Below are 12,643 nucleotides of genomic sequence, written 5' to 3' on the forward strand. Positions count from 1 at the left end.
TTGAGGCACATCATTGGACTAGACTAAATAAAAGGTTTTGAGGAGGATAGGGTAGAAATCTTCAGTGTTCTGTGCTTCTTTTTCCTCCTATGCAGTGCTTGGTCAGGGATAACTAAAAAGCCCTGAAGAAATTGTTCAATACTTCTGCAGTAACTTTTTCCATAAAGGTTAGATGTCTCCAGTCATAATAGCAATGAATTCTTCCTGGTTAACTAAGGAACTGTATTCAACTCAAAATGCTTGACTACAATGGCATTTGGTATCCAAATGAAGAATGCCCAATTTTCAATTAAAGAATATTTTTAAAATTGCACAAAGACAAACTTTGGTACATGCATATTACAAATATTTTTATTAAAGACTACCAGAAATACTCCACAATGGCATTAATACAATCATATTGAAAGGTATCAAAAGGAATGGATTGAATGTTAAAAACTGTTAAGGTCATCAGTAAATGACAAAGTTATTACATTTAATACTTTCTAGGGTTTCTAAACAAAACAAACAGCTAACAAATATACAAACAATTCTGGGAATAATGACAAAAGTTAATTCAAAGTTCTTTCTTTCAGAAGCAGTACTTAAATACATCTGATTGGTTTTGAGGAGGATAGGGTAGAAATCTTCAGTGTTCTGTGCTTCTTTTTCCTCCTATGCAGTGCTTGGTCAGGGATAACTAAAAAGCCCTGAAGAAATTGTTCAATACTTCTGCAGTAACTTTTTCCATAAAGGTTAGATGTCTCCAGTCATAATAGCAATGAATTCTTCCTGGTTAACTAAGGAAAATAAAATACATATTTTATATTGACTACTTTAAATAAAAACCGAGATATTAACAATCATCTAGATTAATGAGATAGCAGGAATATTCTACCCATGTCAACCCAGCTACTTAATACATACATGGTTACAAGTGACATTTTGCATTTTCTTGATGTTTGTCAAATCTTTGCTCACATGCTCTGTCGGTTCCAATGATCATGAAGCTGTGATAACACTTATGGTTCACAATTTTTAAAGAGACAATATTCTCCTATTATAAGATCAAAGGGATACTAGTTTCAATTTTATTTCAATTTTGAACTGATCAATAAGTAATTGCTCTAGCATATTCAAACTACATACTGTAGCACAGAGAAGAGGATGTGGACTGTTCCCAATCATTATGCATATTTTTAAGCTCCTGGTCTCATTAAGAACCAGAAAAATATACCATTTTCTATTAGGTAGAGTGAGACACAGGTACATTGCAGTTAGAGACTTCCAGTAAAGTTACATCCAATTGGCTTTCAGTACCTTCAACAACACCAATGTCAAGGTTTTTTTTTAAAAAAAAACCACTCAACAGGGTTGCCTCTAAATTGTTCCATTTTCTAGCTCAAAAATAGGTGACACACTGCAGATATGACTGAAGATGCAGGAAGACGGTTATTCAAAATTGTGCCTTGGGTCTCATGTTAAGAGAGAAAGGCCTCTGGCACCTATCATGCCTCTTGAGGCAATTTACCAGATGACAAAAATCCATTTGTGCTGCTTTCCATAGGAGGAAGGAAAACATAGGGGGAAGTGAATGCAGGCTGGCAGTGGCATGCAGCAGTGCTCCTTCAGCAAAACAGGTATTGAAAGAGATTCCAAGATTTCTTCAACAGCATGCAGCAGTTCCTTTAAAAAAGCCAATGGATAGGCCTCGGTGCATGACTGGCTAGCATTTCCAGTTCTGCAATCTTATGCTCCACAGTTTTCCACTAATTTTACAAAAGGGACCCAACACAGGTACAGAAAAGAAAATAAAAACCAAGAGATTATGAACATTTAAAGTTATGAGAAATCGATCAGGTCCTGAAATGGGATTGTGTACAGTTCCATGCACCCAATTTTAAGGATATTAGAATGCTACCAGATACATGTTATGTTTAGAACAGCTGGAAAAAGTAAGACTTTCTGAAACAAAAATACAAGTTGAGCTCTGTGAGGGTAAATAGTAAAAAATTGTTTTTACTGGTTGGCATATGATTAAGAAAAGAGTCAGGATTATCACAAAAATAAGAATTTCATAGATTATTAGAACATGGAATTCTTAAAACTATGGAGACAGCCCAAAACATTATTTGAAAGTGAATACAAAAGGGTATAAATAAAGTGCAGGGAAATGATATTAAGAATAGATAATCAGTTAATCTCGCAACTGTTCAATGCACTCAAATGCTCTCTCCTGTGCTGTAATTTCTATGATGCTACCTTAAGGATGTTCTTTCATACAATTGGTAATGACACCCCACCTCCCCCATTATTTTCAGAATTATTTATCAATTTAGTTCTGTTTACAAAAACTGAAGAAATCTGCAGTGGCATCAGGACAGGTAGTCTACTCAAAAATGAATTTCAAGCTTTAGCCAACATCTTTGATAATCCTATTTGAAACATTTAATGGCTGGTAGGAATTGTCATTTATATTAAATTTGTGTCTTAATTGAAAAAAATATTTCCCACAACTGTGATATAGAATATTAAAATGAACATAAAAGTAAACAAAACATGCAAAATGCAAACATCTAATGTTTTATTTGCTCTGTTGGTAAATAATGTGCTTTACAGTAATTATGGAGGACTTCAATTTTCATATGGGCTGGGCAAACAATTTGCAGCAAAAGTGTGGAGGACAAATTCATGGAACACTCAAGACTGTTTTCAGCGAATCATTTAGAGCAGTGTTGTACACTAGGATTTCAATGCCACGTTTGCTGATCAATCACATGATACAAAATACCATATGCGCAATATTAATAAACTGTTGCCGGAGGTCACTGGTAACAGTTGTTGGCTTAGTACAAAGAGAAGATTCAATTCTCTCTTAACTCTAAATTCGCTTTATTCACGTCGTTAGATCATCTATAAATAGCTTATACGTCTGGTTAAATATAGACATGCAGTTTACAGCAGGATATACAGTTTTATACCCAAAACTAGGATCTAAGCGCACACCCACTAGGTTTCTCTGACACTCCCGAGTGGTCACAGAATATAAAAGCTAATACCCGAAAAAGGAGAGCTGGCGCTGGCCAGGAGTTCCGTTCTCTCTCTCTTGCTTCTCTACATTGCTGATGTAGGTTCTTCCGCTTCTGCGATGGTTGGTCTCCGGAGTTCTCGCTGGGTCCACGCCCGAAATCCTCCAGTTTTATACTGAATCTTATTTCTTCAAGCTGTGCTCTCTCCCGTTGGTTTAGGCCTGCTTGCCTAGTCTGTGGCATATTTTCATTGGCTCTGTTCCAAGACCTAGGTAGCATTAATCTCGTTACTCCTTTTCTAAATAAGGACTTGTGTCTCATCACATTTCCTTTGTCTTTGCTAATTCAAACCAGTTCCAGTCAGCTCAGGCCAGTGACTGAGCTCAGGTTTCAAAAGTTGCTCAGGCCAGTAACTGAGCTCAGGTTACTTCAGTTCAAAAGTTGCTCAGGAGTTTCTCTGCAGCCCCTGGCCAACAAAACCAAATGCGCAATCTATTGCGAATAAGGTCAGGGTCAGCAATCAAGACCGTTGTACACTCACTACCAGAGCCAAGAGGACAACTTCAAAGGGTTTTACAATCCAACTGTTCTGCTAAATAAGCTTGCTGACTATACTCTCAAAGGGTGGTGACAATCTATTAACTAAATTGTTCTATTTCTGATATTGTGCTCCAGTTTCTTAAAAAAAGCAAGTAATTTCTTCAAGAGTAAGCTGTCTCTATTTTAATATATCAATTCTTTTGATTAAAAGACAGGCAAAGGGGTGGGGGAAGAGAAAATAGGCAAATTTCCACTTATGGTCCTGACTTTGCCTTGCTTACACTTTTGCCATTTCCTTTTACACCAATAGTGCCTCATTCCTTTTACTCATTTCAAATCTATTAAAAAAGATGAAGGCTGAACACATCTGGATACTGCTACACTTTTAAAAAATTCATTTACAAGATGTAGACATCACTGGCTAAGCCTGCATTTATTGCCCATCCCTAACTGCCCTTGAAAGGTGGTAGAGAGGTGTTTTCTTGAACTGCTGCAGTCCCTGTAGTGTAGGTACAACCACAGTGCTCTTAGGGAGGGAGTTCCAGGATTTGACCCAGTGAAGTGAATGAATGGCAATATATCTCCAAGTCAGGATGGTGAGTGGTTTGGAGGGGAACTTCCAGGTGATGGTGTTCCCATGTATCTGCTGCCCTTGTCCTTTTAGATGGTAGCAGTCGTGGATTTGAAGGTGCTGTCAAAGGAGCCTTGTTGAGTTCCTGCAGTGCATCTTGTAGATGATGCACGCTACTGCCACTGTTTGATGATGGAGGGAGTGAATGTTTGTAGATGAGGTGCCAATCAAGCAGGCTTTGTCCTGGATGGTGTCAAGCTTCTTGAGTGTTGTTGGAGGTGCACTTATCCAGCCAAGTCAAGAGCATTCCATCACACTCCTGACCTGTGCATTGTAGATGGTGGGCAGGCAATGGGTAGTCAGGTGGTGAGTTACTCACCACAGGATTCGTAGCCTCTGATTTGGTCTTGCAACCAGTGTTTATGTGGCTAGTCCAGTTCATTTTCTGGTCAATGATAATCCCAAGAAAGTTGATAGTGGGGGGTTCAGTGATGGTCATGTCATTGAATGTCAAGGGACGCTGTTTAGATTCTCTCTTGTTGAAGATGGTCATTGCCTGACACTGGTGTGGCACCAATGTTACTTGCCACTTGTCAGCCTAAGCCTGGATATTGTCCAGGTCTTGCCGCATTTGGACATGGACTGCTTTAGAATCTGGGGAGTCGTGAATGGGGCTGAACATTGTGCATGTGCAGTCATCAGCGAACATCCCCACTTCTGACCTTATGATGGAAGGAAGGTCATTGATGAAGCAGCTGAAGATGGTTGGGCCTAGGACATTACCCAGAGGAACTCCTGCAATGGATGTCCTGGAATTGAGATGATTGATCAACAACCACAACCATCTTCCTTTGTGCTAGGTATGACTCCTACCAGCCAAGTGCTTTCTCCCGGTTTCCAGTGACTTCAGTTTGTCTCGGGCGGGCTCCCTGATGCCACACTCAGTCACATGCTGTCTTGGTGTCAAGGACAGTTACTTTCAGTTCAGTTCTTTTGTCCATGTTTGAATCAAGGCTGAAATGGAGGTCAGAAGCTGAGTGACCCTGGCAGAACCTAAACTGAGCATCAGTGAGCAGGTTATTGCTAAGCAAGTGTCACTTGGTAGTACTGTTGATGACATCTTCCATTACTTTATGGGTGATCGTGAGTAGACTGATGGGGTGGTAAGTGGTCAGGTGGAATTTGTCCTGCTTTGTGTACAGGACATACCTGGACAATTTTCCACATTGCCAAGTAGATGCCAGTGTAGTAGCTGCACTGGAACAGCTTGGGTAGGGGGACAACATGTTCTGGAGCTCAAGTCTCCAGTACTTATAAAATAATGGGTGAAATTTTGAAGAGGGTGCAGGAGTAGAAAGACTTGGGTGTATATGTGCATAGATCATTGAAGGTGGCAGGATAGGTGGGGAGAGCAGTCAATAAAGCATATAGTATCCTGGGCTTTATTAATAGGAGCATAAGAGTACAAGAGCAAGGAAATTATGCTGAATTTATATGACACTTGTTAGACCCCAGCTGGAATACTGTGTACAGTTCTGGGCATCAAATTCAGAATCAGAGCAGAAGAGGCCCTTTGGCCCATCAAATCTGCACTGACACGTGAGAAACACCTGACCTGCCCATTTACCAGCACTTGGCCCATAGCTTTGAATGTTATGATGTGCCAAGTGCTCATCCAGGTACTTTTTAAAGGATGTGAGGCAACCCGCCTCCACCACACTCCCAGGCAGCGCATTCCAGAACGTCACCACCCTCTGGGTAAAAAGGTTTTTCCTCACATCCCCCCTGAACCTCCTGCCCCTCACCTTGAACTTGTGTCCCCTCGTGACTGACCATTCAACTAAGGGGAACAGCTGCTCCCTATCCACCCTGTCCATGCCCCTCTTTATCTTGTACACCTCGATCAGGTCGCCCCTCAGTCTTCTCTGCTCCAACGAAAACAACCCAAGTCTTTCAAGCCTCTCTTCATAACTTAAATGTTTCATCCCAGGCAACATCCTGGTGAGTCTCCTCTGAACCCCCTCCAGTGCAATCACATCCTTCGTAGAATGTGGCAACCAGAACTGCACACAGTACTCCAGCTGTGGCCTCACCAAGGTTCTATACAACTCCAACATGACCTCCCTTCTTTTGTAATCTATGCCTTGGTTGATAAAGGCAAGTGTCCCATATGCCTTTTTCACCACCTTTTTCACTAACATGCCCCTCTGCCTTCAGAGATCTATGGACACACACGCCAAGGTCCCTTTGTTCCTCAGAACTTCTTAGTGTCATGTCGTTCATTGAATACTTCCTTGTCAAATTACTCCTTCCAAAGTGTATTACCTCTCACTTTTCAGGGTTAAATTCCATCTGCCACTTATCTGCCCATTTGACCATCCCGTCTATATCTTTCTGAAGCCCAAGACACTCAACCTCACTGTTAACCACCTGGCCAATCTTTTGCGTCACCTGCAAACTTACTAATCCTACCCCCCACATAGTCATCTATGTCGTTTATATAAATGACAAATAATAGGGGACTGAGCACAGATCCCTGTGGTACACCACTGGACTCTGGCTTCCAATCATTATAACAGCCTTCTGTCATCACCCTCTGTTGCCTACAACTAAGCCAATTTTGAATCCGCCTTATCAAATTACCCTGTATCCCATGTGCATTCGCCTTCTTCATAAATCTCCCATGTGGGACCTTGTCATAGGCTTTGCTGAAATCCATATAAACTACATCAACTGCACTACCCTCATCTGCACACCTGGTCACCTCCTCAAAAAATTCAATCAAATTTGTTAGGCATGACCTCCCTCTGACAAAGCCATGCTGAATATCCCTGATCAAACCTTGCCTCTCCAAGTGGAAATAGATTCTCTCCTTCATAATTTTCTCCAATAGTTTCCCTACCACTGACGTGAGACTGTAGTTCCCTGGCTTATCTCTACAACCCTTCTTAAATAGTAGAACCACATTAGCTGTTCTCCAGTCCTCTGGCACCTCCCCCGTGGCCAAAGAGGAATTAAAAATTTGGGTCAGAGCCCCTGCGATCTCCTCCCTCAGCAGTCTGGGACACAAATCATCCTGACCTGGAGATTTGTCCACTTTTAAGCCTGCCAACACCTTGTCACTCCTTATATCAATTTTCTCAAGAACCTCGCAGTGTCTCTCAGAGTTCCATACCTTCATCCTCATTCTCTTGGGTGAAGACGGATGTGAAGTATTCGTTCAACACTCTGCCACTGTCCTCTGGCTCCACCCATAGATTCCCCACTTGGTCCCTAATGGACCCTACTCTTTCCCTTGTTATCCTCTTCCCATTGATATACTTATAGAATATCTTGGGATTTTCCCTACTTTTACCAGCCAGAACTTTATAGGAAGGATGTGACACATTGGAGAGTGCGCAGGAGAAGTTTACAAGAATGGTTCCAGGGATGAAAAACTTCAGCTACAAGAATAGATTGTAGAGATTGGGACTGTTCTCCTGGGAGAGAAGGCAGCTGAGAGGAGATTTGATAGAGATGTTCAAAATCATGACAGGGCTGGACAAAGTAGATAGGGAGAAGCTGTTCCCACTCATAAAAAGGATCAAGAACGAGGGCACAGATTTAAAATGATTTGCAAAAGTAGTAAGTGTGATGTGAGAAAAAAAACTTCACACAAGTGGTTTGGGTCTGGAATACACTGCCTGGAAGTGTGGTACACTATCAAATGGCCTCCTTCTGTGCTGTTATGATTCTTGGATTATTGCCGGAATATTATCAGGGCCCATGCCTTTGCAGCATCCAATGCCTTCAGCCATTTCTTGATTTCACATGGAGTGAATTGAATTGGCTGGAGACTGGCATCTGTGATGCCAGGGACCTCCAGAGGCGGCCAAGATGGATCACCCACTTGGCACTTCTGGCTGAAGATTGTTGCGAATGCTTCAGCCTCATCTTTTGAACTGATGTTCTGGACTCCATCACTGAGGATGGGGACATTTGTGGAGCCTCTTCCTCCAGTGAGTTGTTTAATTGTCCACCACCATTCATGACTGGTTGTGGCAGGACTACAGAGCTTAGATCTGATCCATTGGTTGTGGAATCACTTAGCTCTGTCTATCACTTGCTGAGTATGCTGTGTGGCACACAAGTAGTTCTGTTGTAGCTTCACCAGGTTTGATGCCTCATTTTTAAGCATGCCTGGTTCTGCCCTCCTTCAATCCTCCCTGAACCAGGGTTGGTTCCCTGACTTGGTGGTAATGGTAGGGTGGGGAATATGCCAGGCCATGAGGTTACATACAGGTTGTGGTTGAGTACAATTCTGCTGCTGATGGCCCACAGTACCTCCTGGATACCCAGTCTGGAGTTGCTAGATCTATTTGAAATCTATCCCATTTAGCATGGTAGTGCCACACAACACAATGGAGGGTATCCTCAATTTGAAGGTGGGATTTCGTCTCCACAACGACTGTATGGTGGTCACTCCTATTGATATTGTCATGGTCATATGCATCCGGCAAGCGGGTTGGTGATGAGATCAAGTATGTTTTTTCCCTCTTTGTTGGTTCCTTCACCACCTGCCACAGATCCAGTTTACCAGCCAGCTCAGTCTGTGGTGGTGCTACTGAGCCACTCTTGATGGACATTGAAGTCCCCCACCCGGAGTACATTCTATGCCCTCAGTGCTTTATCCAAGTGGTGTTCAATATGGAGTACAAATTTATATGCAGGGGTGCAGGGTGGGCAGTACATAGTAATCAGCAGCGGGTTTCCTTCCCCATGTTTGACTTGATGCCATGAGACTTCAGGGGGCCAGAGTCGATGTTGAGGGCTCCAATGGCAACTCACCCCGGCCACTCCTCGACTGTACACCACTGTGCTGCCACCTCTGCTGGGTCTGTCCTGCTGGTGGGACAGGGCATACTCAGGGATGGTGGTGTCTGGGACATGATCTATAAGGTATGTTTCTGTGAGAATGACTGTGTCAGGCTGTTGCTGGACTAGTCTGAGACAGCTCTCTCAATTTTGGCACAAACCCCCAGATGTTAGTAAGGAGGCCTTTGCAGGGTTGACAGGGCTGGGTTTGCTGTTGTTTCCAGTGCCTAGGTCGATGCCAGGTGGTCTGTCTGGTTTCATTCCTTTTTGTTGACTTTAAGCAGTTGGATACAATAGAGTTTGCTGGGCCATTCAGAGGGCAGTTGAGGGTCAACCACATTGCTGTGGATCTGGAGACAGCAGGTGAAGACAGCAGATTTCCTTCCCTAAAAAGGACATTAGTGAACCAGGTGGGTTTTTAATGACAATCGACAATGGTCGTCATTAGAAACTTTTAACTCCAGATTGCGAGGATTTAATTCCAGGATTCGAACCCAGGTCACCAAAGCATAACCCTAGGTCTCTGGATTACCCGTCCAGTGACAATACCACTACCTTCCAGTACTTGTCAAAATTGTACATTTCAACCCTCATTGGCAGCTGTGTAGTGCTGTCTGTTGCTCAATTGTCTTACAAAAACCACCAACTATCAGCTAAACAAAATCAAGTTCTTCAGTTAGCATCCCATATCAATAGATTTCCCTAGAAAAAAGAGAGCAATCAGACTGCTGTTCTAAAATGGCCAGTCCTGCTTCCACAACGCTGCAGAGTGGTCCTGCAAATCTAAATTTGTAATTTAGAGGTACATGGAGGGATGGGAACAGAAGGTAACAAATGGTGGACTACTTCTCTTGTTGCACTGAGCAACTGGCCCTTCAGCTTCCCGGGTCACCAGAAACCTGACAATTTAACCATATTCTGATAAATCACGGTCTGACTAAATGTGACTCCTGTCTTACAGCAATATGGTTAATTCTTTTTTGCTGAATTAGGGGCAGGCAATAAGTAGAAGAGTGACACCTAATACTCTTATCCACCACTGCATCTTTGACAACTCAGTATTGTGTAGCACTAAAAATGAACAGCATCGATTTGCTACGTCACTGGCTGATTCACATGTGGCGGGCATATTACTCGCTGATCAAGGCAACAGGTTATTTTAGATCTAGTACTGTGCAATGGAAATGGTTAATTAATCACCTTTTACTGTAAGGGCCCTCTGGGGGAAGAGTGATCATAATACTATGGATTTTAAATGAGAGAGAGAGAGTGTTTGAGAATGATTTAATTAAGCCCAAATTTCGGGTCTTAAATCTGATCAAAGCAAATTCTGTAGGTACGGAAGGCAAGTTGGTTAAAGCAGATTAGGAAATTGGATTAAAAATATGGTGGACAATGTGTTAAACATTGTAAAAAGTAATTCACAGCTAATATATTTCCTTAAGGAGTAAAAATAAATCCCATGGGTGGATGAAAGTGGTTCAACCATGGCTAACAATATAAATTAAAGATGGTACTAGATTAGAAGTTTAAGGAAAAGGCTTATTATGTTACCAACAAGGACATGGAGGATTTTAGAATTCATCAGGAAAAAAGAGAAAACAGGAGTAAACATGCATGATGTGAAAACAGATTATATAGCAAAAGGAGGTTTTAGAGAGATTAGAAAGGAAGAGTTAGGAGGCCAGAAAAAGAAATGGGGAATAAGGAAACGGGAGAGACAATAAAGGAATAATTTGTATGTCTTCACAGTTGAAGGTCCAAAAAAAAAACCCCAAAAACAGGGGAACCAATGGTTAGGTGAGAATGTGGAACTTAAAGTAATTAGTTTTAGCAAAGAAATTAATGAGACTAAAAGCTGACACATGTTGGGGCTCAATGGCCTATATCCTGGGGTTTTAAAATATGTGTAGATACCTTGGTTTTGATTGTCTAGTTTCCCAGATTTGAGAATAGTCCCCATCGATTGGAAGGCAGGAAGCATAACCCCACTATTACAGAAAGGTGGGAGAGGAAATTGGAACAATAGGCCAGTTAGCTTGAAGTTAGAAGGAAAATGCTAGAATCTATTAATAGGTACATGGTATCAGGGCAATTAGAAAATCATAATTTGATTAGGTAGAGTTAACATGTTATTGAAAGGGAAATGTTATTCAGCAACAATGGTTAGGTGTTTGTCAGGTTGCAACTAGCAGGGTGGTTAAAAGGATAGCCAGTGGATGGAGTGCATTTGGGTTTTCAAAAAGCATTCATTCAATAAAAAAAAAAGTGCTACACAGGAAGTTATTACACAAAATTAGAGCTCATGCAATTGGAGGTATTATACTGCCTATGTGCAGATTTGGTGAAATGGACAGAATACAGAATAAGAATAAAGTGGTCATTTGTAGGTTGTTAGGCTGTAACTAGTGGGGTGCCACAAAGTTACTTGAGCCTCAGCAATTTACCTTCTATACTAATAATAACTTGGGGGAGGGGGGAAATGAGATGAGGGTAATGTATCCAAGTTTGCTGATCATAAAGCTAGGTGGGAAAATGAGTTGAGGTAGATGCAAAGTGGTTGCCAAAAGGTCAAGTGAGTGGGCAAGAATATAGCAGATGGAATACAACAATGTGAAGTTGCCCGCTTTAGTAGGAAAAATAGAAAAGCAGAGGTGAGACTGGTCAGGATGACCAGAGTTCCTTCTTCCAAAATCAAAGTTAACATGCAGGTACAGCAAGAAGACTGAAGATTGCGCTCCAGAACTAGCCGTGCTTCTAGTCAAGTTTTTCCCCTGTGCAGCTACAACACTGGAATCTACCTGAAAATGTGGAAGACTACCCAGGTAGGTCCTGTGCACAGAAAGCAGGGCAAATCCAATCTGGTCAATTAAAGGCCTGTCAATCTACTCCCAATCATTAGCAAAATGATGGAAGTTGTTGTCGACAATGCTATCCAGGGGCACACACACTGCTCAATGACATTCAGTTTGGATTCCACCAGGGCCACTTGGCTTCTGGCCTCAAAAGCTTTGGCCCAACATGGACAAAGTTGAACCCCAGGGGTAAGGTGAGTGTGACTGCCCTGGACACCAAGACAGCATTGACTTCAGTTTTGCTAAGGCTCGTTGATGCCATACTTGGTCAATGGAAATCAGAGGGAAAACTCTCCACTGGTTGGAGTTAGATCTAGCACAAGGAAGATGGTTGTAGTCGTTAGTTGTGGTTATTGAATGAGAATCATTTCCGCCCCAGGACAGCACGGCAGGAATTCCACAGGTATGTCCTAGGTCCAAACATCTTCAGCTACTGCATCAATAATGTTTCTTCCAACATAAGGTCAGAGGAAGAGGCGTTTGCGGATCATAATAGTTACAGCACAGATGGCAGCCATTTGGTCCAATCTGTCTAAAAGGCTCTTTCAGAGAGCCAGCACGAACAGTGCCACTCCCCAGCTTTCCTCCCATGGCCGTGCACATTCTTCCTTTTCAGAAAATTCAATTCCCTCTTAAATGCCTTGATTGAAACAGCCTCCAGCACATGCTCAGGCAGTGCATTCCAGATTCCATCCATGCGTTATGGGAGAATGCTTTTCCTCATGTCTCCTTAAATCTGTGTCTTTGACCCTCCTACCAATGGAAGTTTTACCCTAGCCACTCTGTCCAGACTGTTGCCAATTTTGCATAGTCTC

The 12,643-nt window shown here is 42.2% G+C and overlaps 1 protein-coding gene across 2 annotated transcripts in view; it reads right to left on the reverse strand.

Annotated features, from left to right (window-relative positions):
- Window positions 1-324: 324 nt before the first annotated feature.
- Window positions 325-12,643, reverse strand: part of cetn3 (centrin 3) — a 43,343-nt gene continuing 31,024 nt past the window's right edge. For both annotated transcript variants that reach the window (XM_078564942.1, XM_078564952.1), the window contains exon 5: window positions 325-779. In XM_078564942.1, the coding sequence (XP_078421068.1) occupies window positions 736-779 (44 nt within the window). In that variant the 3' untranslated portion in view covers window positions 325-735. The remainder of the gene's footprint in view (window positions 780-12,643) is intronic.

The sequence above is a fragment of the Cetorhinus maximus genome, chromosome 2 (genome assembly GCF_964194155.1).
Source record: "Cetorhinus maximus chromosome 2, sCetMax3.hap1.1, whole genome shotgun sequence".
Taxonomy (NCBI): domain Eukaryota; kingdom Metazoa; phylum Chordata; class Chondrichthyes; order Lamniformes; family Cetorhinidae; genus Cetorhinus; species Cetorhinus maximus.